Here is a 23,123-nt window from a genome sequence, read left to right on the forward strand (position 1 = left end):
TCACTTATAAAGCTCTTATTTTTTGCCATATACTGTTCTGAGCATTTTAGCCTCATGACAATCCCATGAAGTAAATAATATTAGTATCCCCATTTTACAGGTGATGAGACTGAGCTTACAGAGAAGTTAAGGAACTTCCATCAAGGACACATGACTAGTGCATTGGAACCAGGATTCAAACTCAGGCACTCTGACTTAACTATAGAATACTGTACTATATAATACTAGTATACTATACTAATCTATACTATATTATACTATACTATACTATGATATAATATTCAATATTATGCTGCCCCTCCAATATTGGATTCTCTTCTAAGTTCCCAAGTGATTTGTGAATGAACAAAAGAAACTGATTACTAGTATTTTAATCATTATAAAGCAGGGGTAATAAACTGGTAGCCCAGGGGCCAAATATGTAGCCAATCTAGCCAATATATGTATTTTGGGGGTCAAGGCAGTGTTTTAAAATAATATGAATTTGAATGTGTTGAGACAAGGCACGTCTTCTCTAGTTAGCCAAATTCTCACCACTTCTTATAACATTACCTACCTAATCTTCTAGGCATTTAATTTTACATTGTAAGTTATGCAATATTACATAATGCACATTTTCAAGCATGTAAACTTGCGTTTGTACTTATAAGCTGTCCTGAAGCTGGCAATGTTTATCTGTTGTATATTATTCTAAGCTAAAAGTCAAAGTTAGTATAATAATTGGCTTCTAATCTTGGCTCATCCACTGATATGAGGTCATGAGTAGGTGACTTAACCTCTCTATGCATTATTTTTATCATTTGCAAAACAGAGGAAACAGGATCGATAGCCTGGTCATCTTTCTTTTATTTTAAGGAAAAATGAGGTTACATGTGAGGGAAGAGGAGTGTCGTTCATTGAATTAACAACTATATACTAAGTATTTATGATGTTCAAGCCTCTTATAGGTACAGAGCTACAAAGCTATGTAAAATATAATCCCATTCACACTATAGGTGACAAGAAAAGAAAAAATAAATTTTAAAGAATAACAAATAGTGCATAGGAGTATTGATCCCTGTGAGGTAGAGTCATCAGGTGAGGGGTCATGGAATTTGGACTGAGCCTTGAAATCTGCGTGGGATTGGCTGGATGGAGAAGAAGAAAGCGTCCTTGATAGGGGGATGCCCTGTGTTTCCAGAAGAAAGTCATTTGAATATTTAATTACTAGTGAAGTACAATTCATATACTGCACAGGACTGCCTTAAAGCCATGATCTGACTTCTTTTTTGTGATCTGGATCAGACTAATCACCTGGACTTTCTGGTTTCCTCCCAGGGGGAAGAGACACTGCAGGTCTGGGCGGCAAAGGAGGTCCTTACCGGCTGGATGCAGGCCATACAGTGTACCAGGTCTCTGAGGCTGAGAAAGATGCGGTTCCTGAGGAGGTGAAGAGAGCTGCAAGAGAGATGGGCCAGAGAGCGTTTCAACAGAGGTGAGTGGACCCCGTTGCATCCAGAGCAGTGTCGGCCACTGTGATGAAATGTCAGTGGACCCTGAAGTAGACCCAGATTTGTGTGATTCTATTCCTCATGCAGCAACTTGGACCCACAAACTGAAATCCGTAGCCACCCCCCTCCCAGTGGAGACGGCCGAGTGAACATAATCTCCCACCCTTTCTACTCAGGCCCTTTTAAATGTATTGATTACATATGGTCGTATAGAGGAAGGACTTGAGCACGTTAGAAAGTAAAACCAAAGATACTCCTCTTCGGAGAAACTAAAGGTCAAATCATTCCATCCACATCTATTCCCAGGCCACATAGGGAATTCAGATAATGCTACGTGATGGTCCCTTCCTGCCCTCAGGAATCTTGTAGATTTACGTGGAGACAGGACTAGTGTACACACACACACTCACACTCACACACCCCCTGGTTAAGTGCTGAAGTCCCGTGGTACGGCAGTGCAGAGAAGGGTAAGGTCCGTGGGCTGATGTGAGGTGAGGCCTGAGCTCAGCCAGTATTTGGACATTCCAGGAAGGGAAAACTAAGGGACCAGAGGCGCCAGCGTAGGATGAGCAGTGACTACGGCAGAGAGAGCCAGCTCTCCTATGCAGAATAAAGGGTACCAGCTGGGGGCGGTGGGGAGTGAGGTTGACTGTGGAGGCCGTGTCAGTGGGTGGAGGCCTTGAAATCCAGGCCAACCAGCCTGTAGCTTTCAGATGTGCTGGAACCATCCGGAGCCACTTTGATTGGAACCATCTAAAAAATGAGAAGAATCCGCATGATGCTTTCACTAGACATCCACATGTGTTCATCAGCTAAAAGTGAAAAATACCCAAGGAGCAGCAAGATCTCCTTCAGGAGTGAGGGCATAGACAGGGGTCTGGGAGGCAGATTTATACCGCTGTGCTCAGTGAAAGGAGCTGGGTGCAGTTCAGGAAAAGCACGCTCCAGGGTTTGTGAGTTCCGAAGTTCCTCCCACGCAGGACATCTGGTTTTACATTACGTGCTGTGCTTACACATCCTGCAAGTAAACAGTCCAGAACAATGGGGACACAAAAATGCAGGTCCCTCCTGCCACACCCTCAGGAAAGCCTGCAAGGCTTAGGACCCTCATGTACTCAGCAGGTAGGTAAGACAAGAGTGTCACTCCCAGCCCGCTTCTGCTGGCTTCCCTGGAGACCTCAAACAATTAATTTATCCTCGCTGGGCGTCAATTTTTTCTTCTGATGGTGGCTCCCCTCTCCCTTCCTCTCAGAGAGGTTATGAAGACAAATCACTATGTTAGGAATGAAAGCAGTTTAAACTTCTCAAAAAAGGATGGGAGGAATCCTATAATACAAGGTCTTGTTAGAATTAAAATATGGCTCTATGATTCATATAAACAATAAATATTTATTTAGGAAAAGAACCAAATAATTAGATACACATCATCATCTCCTCCCCAAATGATGAGTTCCTATTGTTTCCACGCGGAAAACCTCACAAGTCCTGTCTCAGTTTTTGTGTAAGCAGACAAATGGACAGAGGAGTTCACAGGGAGAAAGAAGGACCTGTAAGTAGTGCTTGGGTACAAGTACACCAGCCCTTCTCTGATTTCCATGATAAGGGTGAGGAACCTGGTTCTACTAGGGACCATTGCGCCACAGGGGAAAGAAAGTAAGGAGCATCTGTAATAATAAGACAACTAAATTTAGTGGCTATAAGGGAGGAAAGAGAAAAAGTGGAGAAGGGAATGAGAAAACCAGACACCTCTACTAAGCGCTGCAGAGAAGAATCTAAGTCCGCGTGAAGGAATACTGGAAGGTGGTTGAAATACAGAGGAGATGGACAAAGCGATGAGAAAGGAGAAGATGAAATAAAAGCACATGGAGACCCTGAGAAAGACAGAAAACACACAGAAAAATGTTGCTTTCTACTTTCGTGTAGTAATAATCCTATTTGATGGGTATTCAATTTAGTACTGCTAAAGATTTTTCTTAAACTTTTTATTATGAAACTTTTTAAACAGAAACAAAAGTAGAGAGTAACGTATAATGAACCCTGTGGACCTGTTCCCTCGACCTCAGGAAGAAAAATCTGATTCCATTCCTAGTCCCCATCCCTGGGTTATTTTGAAGCTAATTCAAGATTTTCTGTCTTTTCATCGTAAATATTTCAGAGTGTGTCTCTGAAATATTTTACTTAAAAAAAATAAAAATACAAAACCATTATCATGTCTTTAAAAAGTAATCATTCTTCACTGTCATCCAATAGTTTTGGATGCTTTAGTTTTAAAGCTATTTTGCAGTCTTAGGTATATGCAGAATGAGGTCAAGTCCCTGCATTTGTGCTTTTATAGCACCCTGTACCTTTTCTCCATAGCTCTTATCACTCTTTCCCATAGTGTTATTATTTGTGTGAATAGCTTATTTCTTCTCCACTGACTTCCAGTTCATTGAGGGCAGGATATTTTGCCCTCTAGTATATCCCCAGTACCTACGCCCAGAACCTGGTGCCTGGCAAGCACATACATATTTGTGGAATGAATAATACACAAGTGCATACAAGTAATGGTATCACCCTTTCATCCTTAATTCAAAGACTGGCTAAAGCCAGACTGACAGCCAGACCTATCCATCAGCCTAGAGGTCCACCATATTGCCTCGAAGAGCCTAACTCTACTGATGGGTTCTTGATATTATCAACATAATATTTACTTAGTATTCATTTGTATCTGGATTTCAGCTAGATACTCGTTCCTACATATCAAGAATTGCTTAGGGCTTCCCTGGTGGTGCAGTGGTTGAGAGTCTGCCTGCCAATGCAGGGGACACGGGTTCGAGCCCTGGTCTGGGAAGATCCCACATGCCACAGAGCAACTGGGCCCGTGAGCCACAACTACTGAGCCTGCGCGTCTGGAGCCTGTGCTCTGCAACAAGAGAGGCCGCGATAGTGAGAGGCCCGCGCACCACAGTGAAGAGTGGCCCCCGCTCGCCGCAACTAGAGAAAGCCCTTGCACAGAAACGAAGACCCGACACAGCTAATAAAGAAAGAAAGAAAGAAAGAAAGAAAGAAAGAAAGAAAGAAAGAAAGAAAGAAAGAAAGAAAGAAAGAATTGCTTAACTCAGGAAGAGTAACAGGTGGACAAGTGTAAGACATGTATAAAGCAGAACAGAAATAGTAAACCAATAAAACAAAAATGAAATAGATGGTGAGGTACTTTTACATGCTTGGAAAAGCGTTTAAGGTGGACACCGACTGTGGAAATTGTACCCACTACCATTTGCAAAACTAATCAGCCCTACACACTAGATTTCAGCTTGTGTTTGTTTTCCTCATAATTGATCCAAAAATTATAGTGTTTAAGTCTGACCTATACGAAAAAGTAAAATGAGAACTAAAATTCCCAGACTCTTACGTAACAATAAATATACCCTTTACGAATATACCGTGCCAACAACGTGCAGTCAGTCCACATAGATTACTAGGATGTGAAGCAGCTGTGCCCTGAAGTTTTGATCAGGGTTAAAGCAGCAGAAAGACCTATTTTCAGCTCACTTTGTGGGTCTGAGAGTATTAGCCCTGGGAGTCTTGTCTCAAACAGAGGCTAAAATGTCCTATTATTTTCTTTCACTGCTCCCTGCTTCGGTCTTCATCTTTCAGAATGTTATCAGCTTTGAACGCCTTGTAGGTGATTTTTGTGAAAGCTGACACAGCTTGGAATATGATTTCCAGATCTTTTCATAATTAGAGCAGCATGTGGTGTGTTTTGGGTGCAACACAATCGTGCCAGAGGTATCCCTATAACTGGAGTTAATTCTGATCTCTCTACAATGACCAGTCTGCCTGAGTTGACTTACTAACTGCCTGGCTCCTTCCTTGATATGTGTGTGTGTGTGTGTGCGCGCATGTGTGTGTGTGTGTTTCCCCTGCTAAGGACAAGCTATGCCTACATTTTTTTTCTAATCTCCCTTCTTTGGAAAAGTACTAATCTCCCTTCTTTGGGAGAGAGCACATTAGCCTCCCAGGTATGAAGGGGTTGGTAGCATGTCCTGCAGTGTCATTGTGCCCAGCTTCTGTCAGGCTTGATACTTGAGACATATCTTAATCTAATGAAAACTTATAGAGAGGTTTAAGAGATTGCCAAAACTAAACATAAGAGGCATTGTTAGGAGGTCAAGTCCTATACACATATTCCTTTTCGTCCTTCAGAGCAGAGAGTAAATTAGATTTAGAAGAGCACCTTGGCTTGTCACCTCAGGAAACGACCATTCAGATATTATTTACCTTTCAGGTATTTACCTTTTGATAGCCAGTGTTTTCAAAAGTGCTATCCAACAGCATTTATTGAATGCCACTGGGTGCCAGGGTTTGTGCTGGTACTGGAGATTCTGAGAAAAAATAAGACATGTTCCTTACCCCAGAGGAGTAGAAGAGAAAAAATGAGAGTACATCACATGCAGTAAAGGTATTTTTCATTAAATTTTTGGCTCAGGTATACACACACGTGTGTGTACATGCATTTTTGTTTACTGGATCTCAATATAAAGCTTATTTCCTACTGTGGAAAATAAAGTTTGAAAAACACTATGATAGGGCAAAATAGACATATGTATTAACAGCAATGAAGTGTATAGGTTCCATAGCAGATAACTGTGGAAGATATGTGAAAGAGAATGATCATGAAGGGATTGAGCCAGACTTCATAGGACGTGAACTTTGAACCGGGTCTTGACACCTGAGGTGGCATTAGCTAACCCAGCCAGGTGGTAGGGCAGGAATTGCATATCTGCCCTCATGGTGGTCTAAGCCTAACATTATGTGATTCTAATAAGCCTTTAGTGCTCTGCCCTGTGATGGATGGATTCTTCCCAGCGCTTGGCCAGACAGGGAAGAATAGAGACCATTCATCCTCATTGAGCATTTGGGGGTTCTGTTCCAGCCCAAGGCAATAAAACTATACTCCTGATAAGAGTTGCAGCTCTACACCTAGGATCCATACCTCCATCATTGTGTACATGCACACACACACACACACACACACACACACACACAGAGCAGCTTAGAACACCGTGTTGTGGTTAGGCTTTTGAGATATGCATTCATCATTCCTTGTCCTAGTATTAGTACCCTTTACATTTATAGAAATTTGTAGAAATGTGTATTATGGATAAAACACTGTAAAAACCTTCTACTTGTAATTAGATTAAGATGCTGCATTTTAAATAATTGAGTCTTATTTGTATTTCAGTCACCATATCAATTTATTTTGAGCATCTATTATGCTAGGGATCATGGTAGGCACCGTGCAGATAAAGATGAGAAAGACGAAAGGAGCAAAGAGTCCAGCTGGGGAGACAGGAAGCAGACAACTATAGCATAGGTAGCAATGCTCTGACAGAGAAAAGCATGAAGTGATTCGAGAGCACAGAAGACAAATCTGAAGATCAGAGCAGGCTTCCTGGAGGAGGTGACCATTGATATGAACCTTGAAGAGTTCGTGGAAGTTAGTAGGCAAAGAAGCAGGGAAAGGCACTCAGGGTGGGAGAGAAGCCCATGCAGGGGCTCAGGGACAAGGGCACACAGTGGGTTGAGGAAACTGCAAGTGGGCTGGCAGGGCTGCAGCAGAAGCAAAGAATGAAAAACAGTAAAAAGGAGCACTGTCCTGGGAGGACAGAATTTCAATGCCACAATAATATTAAAACACAATTATCCTATTAAAAGTACACAGTCAGCAATTTCAGAAAACTCCTGTATAGCAACACATTTATTTACATTCTCTGGGCCTGAACTGTTATCATGATCAACCAAATATATGTCCTTGGTCTTAAAAAGCAACCCATGGGATCTCTCTAGGAATCTGCCACACGAACTGACCATCTGCCAGCATCACGACACGTGTTTGGGATACAGCAGCGGTGTGCTACAGAGCTGAGTCATACTGGCTCACGTGAGCCAACTGCACATTTCTTTCTAACTCAATGCTCAGGGGCCTCACTATTGATAGCTTAACATCGACCACCACTGAAATCAACAAACACTACAAATCAGGGCTGCTTTTTCCTCTACAGGGCTACTTAACCATTTCCTAGTGCATCACTGCACACACATTCCTCTTTTGCAACGTTAGCTGGAGACATCACTTCTTGCTTTTTTTCCTCAAAGGCCTCCTGAGTTACCGAGGATTTTGCTACAGTTCTTAGCAGTAGATGAATGGAAGTAAAAGAGGCACAGGTACAGGCTTTCAGCTGTTGTCTTTTTTGCCCTCTGATTTTAGGCTAAAGGAGATCCAAATGAGTGAATATGATGCTGCAACCTATGAAAGGTTTTCAGGGGCTGTTCGACGGCAGGTGCACTCCCTCCGAATTATCCTGGATAATTTACAGGTAATCAACATGTATGGGCCAAGAAAATAACCTGGGCCCCAAACTAGACCCACCCCAGAACTATTGGAGAAAGTTCTCTGAACCCTAATCAGCCAGTCCAAAAAAATGAGTCAATGCCAAAATGTTTGCATAAAACTGTGGGTCACTCCATGGCTTTCTTAGTTCAGTTTGTCAGGTAAAAAATATTTGACCTCACCTTTCCTCCTGTCCAGGAAGCAGTAATTTAACCAGTGACCCTAAAAGGCATCAGACTTCCTGATTCTCCTCATCTAGATCTATGAGTGTCCCATCTCTACTAGAAATCCACAGATAGAATTCTCTCCCTGCAAATCATTTTGTTGTGAATGACTCTCCCAGGCAATGACAGGAACATTTTGGATCATCCAAGCTGTGCATCCCCTGTGCACCCTGACCCCTCCTCCCCTGGTCCCCACATTGCCGGCCTCTTTGCAGTTTCATAGGCTCGTCGTCTCAGAACTAGTTCATGTTGCTATTGCCCCTAAAAATATTAAGATGCTTCAATATTTCTTTTTTTTTAAATATTAAGTTGTTTTTGCATTTGATTTATAAGATAAACACCTCATGCCAGAGTCTGTAAAAAGCATGTCTGTATTATCTGTGATAACAGAGACTAGTAAGACATTTAGCATTATTAATAAGATTTCAGAGGATAAATTTAAGTGAACAAACTGCTTTCGAATCCATTAGAAGCATAAGATGCTTCAATATTTCTTAAGCAAAGATTTGTTATTTGGAGATTTTACACTTAAGATTGTGTTCTGACCAATTTGCACAGATAATTAAGGAAGGGCTAAGTATTCTGAAAAAGCACAAATTATGTAAGATTGTTTTGCCTGAAGAGAGAGAGAAGCCACGTTTCAGGGGAGAGGGGGCAGGGTTAGGAACCAGGCTGTGGTGTGCTTCTCCATTCTGCTCTGGAATCTTCTGTCCTTTCCTTTGAAGTCCATGGCCTTCAGTTATGCCCTTTCCCTCTTTGGTTCTTTTGGGGGGAAGTTTTATTATTATTTGCTAGTTATTGGAGATAAGAAGTTTTCATTATGCACTTTTAATCTACCATTTCAACCTCAAACTCTGAGAAAGCCTCATTTCTAAATAGATCTAAACTACATCAGGAGATTAGGAAAACTTACATCACTTCCAAAGGGAAAGGAAGGAGAAAGGTCTTTATAATGATTAACTAGATGCTTAATTTCAAAATCTAGGGAGTATAAGACTTAAGTCGTTTGCTTTAAAAAAAAAATCCATATACAGTTATTTAAGATAAAACAGCATAAGATTTTTTATAAATTATGTGAACAACATAACATTGAATGATTGGATTTTCTTCCATAGTCACTCACTTAAAAGTGCTCATTTCCCTGAACACTGAGGGCAAGTTCTGGGTGGGCTCTGAGCTCCAGGGCAACACAGTAGGCAAATAAGACCCAAAATGAGTGGTTCACAGGAGATGAGGGTAATGGGAGGTATGGTGCTGGTACTAAGACTGAAGAGTGAGTATAGTCCCATCATTCGTTCATTTCTTAAGTTCTTGATGGGATAGAAGAATAAAATGCGGGGCTTCCCTGGTGGCGCAGTGGTTAAGAATCTGCCTGCCAATGCAGGGGACACGGGTTCGAGCCCTGGTCCGGGAAGATTCCCACATGCCGCGGAGCAACTAAGCCCATGCACCACAACTACTGAAGCCCGGGTGCCTAGAGCCCATGCTCCACAACAAGAGAAGCCACTGCAATGAGAAGCCCGCGCACCGCAATGAAGAGTAGCCCCCGCTCGCCACAACCAGAGAAAGCCCGCGCGCAGCAACAAAGACCCAACGCAGCCATAAATAAATAAATAAATTTATTAAAAAAAAGAAAAGAAAAAGAAAATGCAGTCCCTGCCCTCAAAGAAGGAACTTTAAGAAGACAAGCAAACAGTTTCCTAAGTTCTGTAGAGAAGTATGTGCATGATTCTATGGAATGAATGAGAAAAGGCTTCACCGAGGATGCAATGCTTGAGTTCACTCTTAAAAGATGCTGAGGAATTTTCCAGGTGGTTGAGGAGTGAGGGCATTCCAGACACAGGACACAGCACATACAAGTGCACAGAGGCATGAGAGAGCACAGTGAGTTCAGAGAATAGCACGTTACGCAGTGTGCCTGAGAAGACCGTGTACGTGGTGGGGGACAAATGGCAAGGGAGAAGGCTGACACAGTTGTAAGGACCAGATTGTGATCTGGCCCTGGATGCCGTGCGAACTTGCACGCAGCATTGGGTTTGACCCGGTGGACAGACAGGCCATTGGATGATTCACAGTACTAGGAAGAGATGCAAGAATACATTTTTAATTGAAGGAATCAAAATCCTCATCTGGTGTTCGTTAATATCTTGATTGATATTCACTGGGCACCATGCTAATTACTTTTACAAACATCAATGCATTTAATCCTCACATCAACCCTTTAAGTTAAATGATATTATGTTTACAAGATCAGCCAAAGGAAGGAAAGTCAGGCCCAGTGCTGTGACTTCTCAAAGTAGGACACCAATTAAGCCTGGGTCAGGATTAGGGTTAACATTAAGGAATGACTCTTCTGTGAAACACCACAGCAATGAGACCAGTATCAGAAAACCACGTTTAGTTTTGCTTCCAGCTTGCAAAGAGAGAAATGCAAGAAAATTGTGAAGGACTCAAAGAAAGGCAGCAGATAAGACTAAATAGATGGAAAAGATTTTTTTTTTTTTGGCACCAAAAAAAAAAAATCTGTAAAGTTATTAGGGTTAATAACTTTCTAAATACCCTCAAATAGAGTAAATAATTATCTCAGGGAAGTTTTCATTCTCTTCTCCCCTGGAAATCTGAAAAAGAGAAAACAGCCTTAAATAATGGCAAGGAAGAGCTTTAAGATATAAGAAAAGGAATAGAAGTAATTTAATCCTTAAATGAGTACCTAAAATGGATATAGAACTTCCATCTCTAGAAATCTTTACAAGTAACACCAGCATTTTAATAACAGCAAGCATTTATTGAGCAATTACCATGTGCCGGTTATTCTACTAGGTGCCTTACGTTATCAGCAGCAGCACCAAGATCTCTTCCATCATCAGCAGCACCATCATCATCATCATCCTTAGTGGCTAATAATGCCAGCTCTGGAGCCAGACAGCCTGGGTTCTGTAAAATGGGAAAAACAGATAAAAGGCAGTTATTAAGATTAACTAGGATGATTTGTCTTGTAGGAGCGGATATCAGTGGTGCCATAACAGGCTCAAGGGCAGTCGTAGCAGAGACAGCATTGTGGGACCCCCGCCATGCCCTCCAGTTTCCTTCTTTTATTTTTTCTTCTTCCTTAAAAGAAAAATTAAATTTATTTGTGATTTAAAAAAAAAAAAAAAGATTAAGATGATACACATAAACCCCTTAAAACAGTGCCTAGCGTATAGCATTCTCTACAGAAGAATTAGCTTCATCATTTCCTTCATTGCACTTGCTAATATTCATCAACCTGGACTGTAGGCCAGGCACCCAGTCAAGTACTTTACATTCATTGTGCTATTTAGTCCTTACAATAACCAGTCAGTATTATTTTCTACATTCGATAGGTAAAGAGACTGAGCCACATAAATTATCTCAATTCTCACAATCTTATGAAATACAGATATTTTGTTCCCACTTTATAGTGAGGGAACTGAAGATTAGGAAGGTGACATAGCTTGTCCTGGGTCCCTGTGGCTAGCGTAGCAGGTGTCTGAGCCCAAAGCCTAGGTCCCTGCGATCTCTTAAGCCTGTTATCTTCTTCCAACTCTACAACTCTGTGAAAAGTATAACTTTCACATATACTCTTAAAACATTTTGCATCATTATCCAAATGCCAACACAGGATCCTCATCTGGTATTAGTTAATGTCTTGATTGGTATTCACTGGGCACTAAGCTATAGTTACTTTTACAAACATAATTGCATTTAATCTTCATATCAACCCTTTAATATAAATGATGTTTTATTTACAAGATCAGCCAAAGGAAGAAAAGTCAGACCCGCTGCTGTGACTTCTTAAGTATTTTCAAGTGTTTCCCTTATCGAATCTTTTTTTTTTTTTTTTTTAATCCAAGGTGTTATTCTCAAGTGGGGCTTCTAATCCTCAATTTGGAAAGATAGTGCCAGTTGCAAACAGCCGCTGGCCAAGGATAGACAGGACCTCATGTGGAATATGACTCTTTAGATTGCAATGGAAACAGGAAGGCCTGGATTTGGTCACCTTTTGGCCATCTCCTGCCAGTCCTGTGTGGTTCTGATTGACTAATAACATCCAGCTGTCTTGAGGTTATTGTGTAATCCCAGTAACAATGGGTGTTTCCTCAGTGATCAGCACAAAGTCAGGCCAGGAACTAGCAAATCATCATTCGAGGTGACTTTGAAAGCACAGCTTCAAGCCCATGCATTGAGAGGCTGGGCTGAGATCTGAGGAAAAGGAACATCTTGCCACCCGTGTCAACGCTGCTTCTGCATGTGCCTCTGTTACATCACGGGTCACTCTTCTCAATTAAGACAGCTGTCATCAGTGACCTTCCTTTGCTTCTTGACTGGATTCTTCATGGGATATCATAGAGTCTTGGTGATTGGACCTTTTATGAATCAGTAACAAGAGTTTTCTCATTAGAATAGTAGGGTCTATAATAACTTCAATTATACTCAGTTCAGAATCTGAATCTCTGATTCCAGCTTTCCCTAACAATAGAAAATATCCATTTCTACAAAAAGCCACTGATTTTAATCATATCTTCTCTCCAGTATTTTTTCTAATCTACAATCAGTAATTTCATTCTCAGGCTAAACTAAATTAGCCTTTCTCTGTTTGCTTTGCCTAGCATGATATCTCCATGAATCAACAATTATGTTCCTTTTTTTTCCTTTAGTGGTTCAAAGTGAGCTTGTGTTCAGATAAATGGTGTTTGTGAACCCTGATGTGTGACGTGCACTGTGCTTGGCACTGAGGGCACAAAGATTAATAAGATGTTGTCTCTGTACTCACAAAGGTATTAACTTCAAGAGGTGGGGAAGACAGGGACCTGCACAGATCATTTCTGTTTAATATGTAAGCGTCTAGGTAGAGGAATGAACAGTATGCAGTGGATGCCCAGAGGCAAGGGATTCTAGGATAGATTTTGAAGGAAAGAATCCATGACCTGAGTCTTGAAGGACACACGAATATTAACCAGACAAAGAAGGGTGAAAACAATGCCCAGCCGAGGGCACAGCACAGACAAAGTCCTGACACTGTGGTCTCAGGTGTGAGCTGAGGTCCAGCCAAGGGCAGGAAACCACTCAGTGTGAGATGCAAAGGGCTTTGAGGCTGGGAGGCTGGTAGGTGCCAGGTAAGGAACTTTATTCTGAGCCCCTACTTTGCCGTATGTAAAGAACGGAAAGCATTTCCCCACTCGCTTTGTTTAATCTATAGTAACTGTGTTTCACCCAGTGGACATTTACTGAATATCTATTTTGTCTAAGAGTTCTTGCCTTCAACAGCTAACCTTCTAGTGAAGAAGACACGTTTAGTTGTAAGAGAAGACACAATATGGTAGATGCCACAGAAAGGTTTTTAACAAAGCGCTATGGTTATGTAGACAGATGTGCGAGCAACTTCTAGGCTGGGCAGTTAGGGAAAGACTCACAGAGGAAATGTCATTTGAGCTGGACCGAGAAGGATGAGTATGGTTTCAATTGGCAACTCTTCTAAGGATGCGGATGGAAAGATGGTCTGGACCAGAGCTTCTCAAACCTTCTGTGGAGAGGGGCCAGGTTTTTTTTTCAACTGATCACAGATGAATTTTTCTTTTTTTAACCTTTTTTTTTTAAGGTCAGTCCTTCAAACACATTGTTAATTGGGAAAATAATGCCTTCATGTTTGTGTTTCTCTAACATTCAAGTAACAAATTTAGTGGCTCCTAAGGAAGCTTATTTCTATAGTAGCTCAGCTGATTGTTCCCAGTAACTCCTTACAAAGACTACCTTGTTCTTCAACTCTCCTTTCCTTTTAACGGACTAACACTTTTATGAAATAAAATAGAAATGAATTACTGAAAAAAATGATATAAAAAATAACATACGAAATACAAGCCCATATTATTTAATATTAGATTCAACAAACATAAAATTACTTTGTCAAATTGCCGTATAAGTTTCTAAATGATTACTGTCAACTTCTGTGACCTGTTTCATCACAGACCAGTAACAAGTGTTCACACACCAAAGGCAGTCTCGGTAGCTCTGGTCAAGACAGAAGAAACCTATTAGCAGAGGACAAAGAATGCAAGGCTGTTTAGAGAATGGCAAACAGTCCAACATGTCTAGAGTTCAGAGCTTTGGGATGGGCTTGTGGGCAGGGAGTAGTAGGAGAGAAAACTAGAGAGAAGGTGAATCCATGCTGACTGTCTTTTGTAATCAGTGAGGAGCATGGACGTGACTGAGAAAGGGAGTGGTGTGGTTTTATCTTCTTTAAGAAGTTTCATAATCGTGGAGTTATTAAGTCTTAGAGGAGAGAGAGGTGGAAGAAGCCAGGAAATCATATCATAACATTACTTCAGTTATTCAGGTAAGAAGTGATAGGAACCCAAACCAGGGTAATTGAAGTGAAAATGGAAAGGATGGGACAGTTGGGAGGTATGACCAGAAGACAGTGACTGATGGAACATGGGGTGAAGGGGATGGTGAGGTTTTCAAGCCCTAGGGGACAGAAACAAGGAACACAGGAAGAGGAGAGGCTTGTGGAGAAAGCAGATGTTTGGTTTGACTGTTATTATGTTTTCTCACTACTGGGACACCTATGGAAAAATGTCAAGCAAGCATGGTATTTGAAGATTTTAAGATATGACTCGAGTTCAAGAGCAAGGTTAGGACCAGATAGGCTTACATATCTGTATAGATATGTCTGTATTTTTATGGTCATCTGTGTAGAGAAATGGCCCAAACCAAGAGGGAAGATGTGTTGATGAAGGTGAGGGTATAGAGCAAAGAGGGGGAAAGGTGAAGATGGGCCTGTCAAGGAACATCTGCATTTCTGGGGAGAGGAGTAAAATGCTAGTTACTCTTTCTTAGCACACGAATGGCTTGTCACTTAGCACCTGGCATCAGTGGCCATGAGAGGACAGTGTCAGCCGAGCGCAGCCTAGAAGTACAGTCCTGACTTCCAGGCTGCGTGAGCAAAGGCATCGAACGCAATCTTTGCCGGGTGACCATTAAAAGGATTAAAATACTAAAAAGCTGTAAACAGTACAAAACCCGTATGACAGAAATTGGAGAAGAATGCTAGTGACATACAAGAAGCTTTGAAGAGTTTTTTGCGAAATTTAATGCAGTGTGACCCCTATGAATAATAGTACCAAAGACAATTCAAACTTCCTAAGAAATAGCATTCCTAGCAAGTAAGTACAGGAGACCACAAATCACCTTAACATGTCTTGCTTGGAGAGGCAGGGAGTAGAAGAGAGAACCCTAGAGCTGGTGAGAAGCAGATCACTTGACCTCCATGTTGTCACTGCCAAGCAGCAGCATTTGAAAGTAGCAGCTCTGAGGAGCAGTGGGGGGGTGGAGAGGTCTAGACTTTATGCAGTGGCATAAAGCGACAAGCTGGAAAGGCAGTAACTCTGGGAAAGGGGCCAGACCAGCCTCAACTAATACTTGGCTTGAAGACCAGATCAAACAAATGCCAAATGGCCCCATTGCAATGGCTTTTCCAAACAAAATAAGAAATGATGTGGAGATGAAGTTCTCATGCTGTGACTGTCCATAGTTCCAACTCCTTCCCTGCAGAGCTCTTGAGCTAGTAGTATAGCTTTGCTTCAACTACTAACACCAGTCTAAAACCTTCGAGGAGAATTCTAATAATAACAAAGTGAAGAATCCATCCAATCTGTTGCTGAACAGTTTTGAACAGCCATCCTATCATCCAAGAATGAGGACACAAAAAAATTAAATAAGATGAGCTCTATGAAATAATTCTGCAGTGAGGCAGAATAATAGAAATTCAAGATGTAGAAGAAGAAGATGCTGATAGGCTAGAATATTTTCTTCAGAAAACACCATATTTTTAGAAAACATCTGCTTTGTGTTCTCAAAATTCAAAGAAACCTGAAGTATGTGAAATAAGGAAAGACTAGAAGAAAACTACAAGTGCAATGCCAAAGCTGAGATCTACATTAAAAGTAGAAAGAACAGACTCAATCCAGTCTTCAGTACTAATGTGAATGGAAAACTTGAATTGTTATTCCATACTGAAGAGGTAAAAACTATGAGAAAGCTGGTCAACAAAAACAGAGCAGAAAGCTAACACATAGAGCCATGAGCCATACCAACAAGTAGAACAGTACTTGGCCCATGGTAAGCGCTCAGTAAATATATGCTGAACCAACGATATTCCCGAAGAGGCCACCAAAAACACGCATAAACAATAATTCAAGTAATAGTAAAAGAAAACTGTGCTGAGCCAAAGACAGCCTTAAGTCGATGGATCAAAAGACCTTTACTGAGTACCAGGCAAAGTTAATGAGAAGAGATAAGCACCTCGCCACAGCCTCATGGAATTTTAACATTTCAAAAACAAAGAAAATAAGAATGTAAATAAAAAAAGAAAAAGAAAATATCCTAAAAGCATACAGGCAGACAAAAACTAAGCTATTGTCCAAGAAAGAAAAATTCATCTTACATTAATTGTCCCTGAAACATTGAACACCAGAGATCGTGAAACAACATCTGCAGGATCTAGGGGGAGAAAAGTTGTGACCCAAGAATTCTCCACTCAGCCGAAGTACAAAGGTGACAGAAAGACATTTTCAGATATTCAGAGACTTAAAATATATGTCACTTAAGTATCCTTTTGAAAATAATTTTGAAGTAAATATGTATGCACACATGTGCACACACACATCTATACATACATATGTGTAAATATTCCAGCCAGTTAAGAGAGGAATCAAATTCCTAAGAATGGGAAACCTGTGGTATAAAAGGACCAGCAATGAGCACTGGGAGCAGTTAAACACAGAATCAGATCTAAATAATTGTGGTAAATATGTTTAAAAGAAAACTCAACTGTCAAGAATAATGTTTTTAAAGATACACAATATAAAAATAGTAAATTTAAAAATAATAAACAGGGCCTAAATTCCCATATTATCTCAAAAATTAAACAAAAATCAGAGGTTGATATCAAGAAACAGAAGGTTTGTAGTGAGGTGGATGGACCTAGAGTCTGTCATACAGAGTGAAGTAAGTCAGAAAGAGAAAAACAAATACCGTATGCTAACACATATATATGGAATCTAAGAAAAAAAAAAAACAGTCATGAAGAACCTAGGGGCAAGACGGGAATAAAGACACAGACCTACTACAGAACGGACTTGAGGATATAGGGAGGGGGAAGGGTAAGCTGGGACGAAGTGAGAGAGTGGCATGGACATATACACAGTACCAAATGTAAAATCGATAGCTAGTGGGAAGCAGCTGAATAGCACAGGGAGATCAGCTCAGTGCTTTGTGACCACCTAGAGGGGTGGGATAGGGAGGGTGGGAGGGAGATGCAAGAGGGAAGAGATATGGGAACATATGTATATGTATAACTGATTCACTTTGTTATAAAGCAGAAACTGACACACCATTGTAAAGCAATTATACTCCAATAAAGATGTTAAAAAAAAATAATAAATAAATAAATATTAAAAAACAACAAAATAAAAGAAACAGAAGGAAGCAAAAAGTGGGATAATGCATATTACATATGAGAGTGAAAAATACTATTTTATTCCTGAAGATGATTAGAGAAATTGAAGTTAAGCCAGGCTTTTTATTGAATGCTATGTATTGCTGAAGTAATGCCAGCAATATTAAGACATTTTTTTAATAAATTTATTTTATTTTATTTATTTATTTTTGGCTGCATTGGGTCTTCGTTGCTGCGCGCGGGCTCTCCCTAGTTGTGGCGAGCGGGGGCTACTCTTCGTTGCGGTGCACAGGCTTCTCGTTGTAGTGGCTTCTCTTGTTGCAGAGCACGGGCTCTAGATCGCAGGCTCAGTAGTGTGGCTCACGGGCTTAGTTGCTCCGTGTAAGCCTAGCTTTTTAAAAACTTAATCATGCTGATTTTTTTTTATTGTATTTCTTGCAAGTTATGACATGTTTTTATAAATATTCCTGATTATTTTGTGGATAGGGGACTGTCGGGGGCAAGAGCAGAAGCAGGGGGACCATTGCAGTGGTCCAGGTGGGAGGAAATGACAATTGACCTAGGGATGACGTGGACACAGTAACATATGGTTGGAAACCACCGGAAGTTGAGAGGCTTTGCCAGTGGTCCAGGTGCAAGATGTGAGGGAAAGAGCAGTCAAAGATGATCCCCAGGTATGTGGCCTGAACAGCTGAAAGAATGGGGTTGCCCTGTTGCCTTTTGTTGAGAGAACTTGGGGAGAGCGGGCGATGGGCTCTAGGGCTCAGTTTTGAACTGTTAAGTTTAAAATGTCTGTTACACATGCTCACTGATATGTGTAGTTCCCAGCTCCTTTGAAGTACAAAATATCTAATTCTTGAAGGAAAGATGTGGAATTGCTCATAAAAACAAATTGTAAAATGACAGTAAGTTGTCACCCAAAGTAATAGTTTAGTTCCACATCACCATCCAAGAGTACAAACTCTTCTAACAAGAATCGTCTTTGTTAAGTACATGAATCACCATTTTTTTTTTCTGGCAATGAGATGTCACTTCAAGAAACAGAGAATTCCCTAAAATAAGAAGGTCTGTATCTGCTCTTTTTTTTTTTTTGGCATTTCACCATTTAGAGCAGCTGGCAACCTAACAGGTATTTAGTAGAATATTTTTTTACTATGTCAAAATATCTAGAATCAGGGACTTCCCTGGTGGTCCAGTGGTTAAGACTCCACACTCCCGATGCAGGGGACCCGGGTTCAATCCCTGGTCAGGGAACTGAATTCCACATGCCACAACTAATAGCCCGCATGTGGCAACTAAAAGATCCTGTGCGCCGCATCGAAGATCTTGCACGCGGCAATGAGGATCCTGCGTGCCGCAGCTAAGACCTGGCACAGCCAAATAAATAAAATAAATAAACAAATATTTTAAAAATATTTTGAGAATCACAAAGAAAAATTTTTTATTGTTTCCACTGATTTATAATTTGTTATTTTACAAATACTGTACAAAAGTTAACCTTAATTCTTTTTCGTTTGAATGGCGCAAATTAATAGCAAAAAGTATTATGTTGGTTGAACATGGAGAAATGTTAAAATAATGAGAGCTAATGTTTAATGAAAGAATCATGGCTTCCAAGTATCCTCAATATCCATTCACATGTATTTGTTCACCCAACAAGTATTTAGTGATGGTCATCTGTATGTTTTACTCTGTAGAATGGATGTGCTTTCTACAAAAATTACTACTTAAACCTTTCTAATCTTTTCATTAAATAATTCTAAAGGAATAATAGAAGATTGGCTTGCTTGTAGAGTTTATAGATAAAAGAAGTCTTGCTTAACCATAACCCAAATAAGTGAAGACTTAAGATTAGTCAGAATACTTTCAGGGCTGAAATCACAAGACAAAGTCCACAAACCACAAGATAATTGGTTTTTGTCAAGTTTATTCCTCCTAAATGTCCTCACTGCTATAAATGTGTGTGTGTGTGTGTGTGTGTGTGTGTGTGTGTGTGCACGTGTGCTCACGCTTTCTGGTTAACCAAATTATTTCTCAGAAAATGAATTAACCAGAATATGTCATCCTCTGAGCATTTCAGTTAATCTAAGTGTTCTTTACATGAAAGTAATAAAACTATATTTCTTTTTTAAGAAAGTCTGTAACATAGACTTTTTACTAGTGAAACCTATCTTTATATGTAATGAATTCTCATTAGTATGAATTTATTACATAATACAAACCAGATGGACATATTTATAAGAATACTTTTCTTCATGCAATAGGAATATACAATAAAGAACATGTCTGGCCCTTTGTCATAAATAAATGCATTTATTTAAATACAGTAGGAACTTACTATTTAAAGAAGTATTTCAATGAGTCCCATAAAATACACAGACCAAAATAATCAATATTTCTATTCCAGCCCTCAGTAAATTTTTAAAGAGCCCCCCTTCCAGCCCCATTGCCTTTAAGAGCACCCATCCTGACGGGCCTTTTCCTGTTTTGAGTTTCCAAGTATTGGTGGGCTGGCTAGATGATAGATAATAAATAATCTGTCCATATTTATCTGCAAGCTATATACTTGAAAATGAATGACTAGTGCTACTATATAAAAATGTCTTTGTGCCCATAGTTCTGGATCAAAAGGCTGGTACATACTTTCACTTCTCAAAAACAAAAACTACTGGTTCATGTTCCTAAAAATATCAATAACAAGCAGAATCAAAAGTAATTCATTTCGGGACTTCCCTGGTGGTCCAGTGGTTAAGACTCCACGCTCCCAGTGCAGGGGGCCTGGGTTCAATCCCTGGTTGGGGAAATAAGATCCTGCATGCTGCACGGCATGACCTAAAAAAAAAAAAAAAAAGTAATTCATTTAGCCACAAATAAAAATTAAAAAGAAAAGAATTTTAGCCACCAGAATGGCTAAAATTAAAAGAAAAAAAGAAGCTGTCAATGTCAAGCGTTGGTGAGGATACAAGCAAGGGAAACCCTCATACATTGCTCCTGGGAATGTAAATTGGAAAAACTACTTTGGAAACCTGTTTCGCAGTATCTCCTAAAGCTGAGCATATCTAGGATTTCCACCCCACAGAAATACACACATACCTGCTGCAAAAGACATGTTCAGGGATACTCATGGCGGCATTACTCATAATACCCCCAAACTGGAAACAACACAGTTGTAGATGAGATATAAATTGTGATGCATGATCAAAATCACATGATTGGACATTGTTACAGCAGCGACAGAGAATGAAGTGCTGCTGGGCACAACAACATCGGTGCCTGTCCTGGGAATGATGTTGAACCAAAGTAGCCAGACACAGAAGAGTACATACTGTATGATTCCACTTTATGACGTTCAGAAACAGGCAAACCTAATCTGTGATGATAGAAGTCAGGTGGGGGGGTTTCCTTTGGCAGGTGCCAGGTCAAGTCCAGAAGAAGAGGCCCCGGGAAGCTAGGAAGGTGCAGGTGTTACAAGGGCGTGTTCACTTTTAAAGTTCATGGACTCTGCACTTAAGCTTTATGTACTTTATTACGAGTAGGTTATACTTAAATTTTAAAAGCTGACCCGAAAAAGGGGGTAGCAGATTTATTGGAAAAATCATATCCCTTCTTTACTCTCACCCCAAATTTTACTGAGTCTTTTTCTTTTATTGGTATACAAAATGGAAACAAAGTCTTCAAGCTAGAGAGGACCTTAAAAGATGATAATCATGTATAGGAAAAGAAGCAAACCAGCACTAGAAAATTAAGACCTAAAGTTCCTAGGTTCTTACATAATGGTGAATCCAGAGACAGCAGACAAACATAATATTCTAAGGGAAAAATAAGTATTTTGTAATTCGATAACCCCCTTACCAAGGGCAATAATAGGTCCCCTAGAAAGGACCCCCCTTTTATTATCATTTTTACTAATTATTAGCATGTACACCAAAAGAAGAATTCCACAGTGCTGTTGCGCTGGTTGTTTGACATACCTTCACTGGGTCGTGGCCCTATTGCTCTTAAGTCGGACCTTTTCCCCAAATTCACACCACCTGTAATTCCCCTCTTGTGCCTTTAGTCTGTGACAGCAGCCTCTATGCTCTAACACTGATCTGGAATTGATATCAGTAACACAGGATTTTGCAAACCTCTCATAAGGAGTTAACATTTGTTCACTTATAGTCTTGAAGAGCTGACTCATAATAGATTAGCTTTGGTAGTTAGCTTAGCTGGCTGGTGAGATTTCTACCTCACAAGCCTGCTAAAGGAAATTGAAGACAAAGTTCTTCTGGTAAATGATAAATGTACTAGTACACTTCAGTCAAATATAGGAATATCTAAAATAGCAAACCATTATTATTCCACATAGCTTCATTACAGTGGGATCTTTATAAATATATTTAGAAGATAACGCACTAAATAATTATATTTAGATAATAATGCTCCTATCTGATTGTCATAAAGCATGCAATTGTCTGTGGTATTCTTTGGCAATCTTAAATTTAAACCTTAGGAGTATAAACTAGCATAATGGAATGCTTTCCTGGGTGTGACATTCAGTAAATCTTATCACTTTTGTTATGGTGATATGGTCAGTTGTTTGTTTATGTGGTTTTACTTAATTATGTCTGTATGCTTATTAATATAGTTTTTAGATATTATTCAAAAATATATATCCAGGGACTTCCCTGGTGGCTCAGTGGTTAAGAATCCGCCTGCCAACGCAGGGGACACGGGTTCAAGCCCTGGTCCGGGAAGATCCCACATGCCGCAGAGCAGCTAAGCCCGTGCGCCACAACTACGGAGCCTGCGCTCTAGAACCCGCGAGCCACAACTACTGAGGCCGCGTGCCACAACGACTGAAACCCTCGCGTCTAGAGCCCGCGCTCCGCAACAAGAGAAGCCACCGCAATGAGAAGCCCGCGCACCACAACAAACAGTAGCCCCTGCTCACTGCAACTAGAGAAAGCCCGCATGCAACAACGAAGACCCAACGCAGCCAAAAATAAATAAAATAAAAACAAAAATTTATTAGAAAAATATATATATATCCATAGCATAGGCATTCATGTGTTGATATAAATAATGAACCTTCTTAACAGTTCTGATGTCCTGTTTCTTGTATAATTGTTCTTAATATTTCTTAGATCTGACTCTATCCCAACTTAGAGAACAAGCAATTGCTGAGAGTCTTAGACGGTTATTTAGGAGATTTTTAGTATCCCTAAAACTCCAGATAATGAAACGAAAGATTTTCATCAAGTTGTAAATCTGCTAGGTTTTAGCCGTTTTGTGCTTTCTTTTGAGTGCTGATGTTGGGGCAGAAAGATGAAGTTTGGAAAACAAAGTTTGTTTCCTGTAATTAATTATCCACCCAAGTCTCAAAATGCTTAATTATCAGTAGCAAACTAGCTTAAAATAAACTACATCGAAGCTAATGTCAAAATAGACATGGAATGAACTAGTTTCCTAAGCAGTTATTTTCTCCATAATTTGTTGCACTTAGCAGGCAATTCAGCTATTTCTATTATTGAAGAATAGATTTACTAGTGAAAAAACACATTCCTTCAAAGTCACTT

The 23,123-nt window shown here is 40.2% G+C and overlaps 1 protein-coding gene across 3 annotated transcripts in view; it reads left to right on the forward strand.

The window, feature by feature from the left end:
• VWA8 (von Willebrand factor A domain containing 8) overlaps positions 1 to 23,123 on the forward strand; it is a 372,416-nt gene that overhangs the window by 320,274 nt on the left and 29,019 nt on the right. For all 3 annotated transcript variants that reach the window (XM_068526337.1, XM_068526339.1, XM_068526338.1), the window contains exons 39-40: positions 1,318 to 1,474; positions 7,744 to 7,852. In XM_068526337.1, coding sequence (XP_068382438.1) covers positions 1,318 to 1,474; positions 7,744 to 7,852 — 266 coding nt within the window. The remainder of the gene's footprint in view (positions 1 to 1,317; positions 1,475 to 7,743; positions 7,853 to 23,123) is intronic.

This window comes from Eschrichtius robustus, chromosome 18 (genome assembly GCF_028021215.1).
Source record: "Eschrichtius robustus isolate mEscRob2 chromosome 18, mEscRob2.pri, whole genome shotgun sequence".
In the NCBI taxonomy this organism is placed as follows: Eukaryota; Metazoa; Chordata; class Mammalia; order Artiodactyla; family Eschrichtiidae; genus Eschrichtius; species Eschrichtius robustus.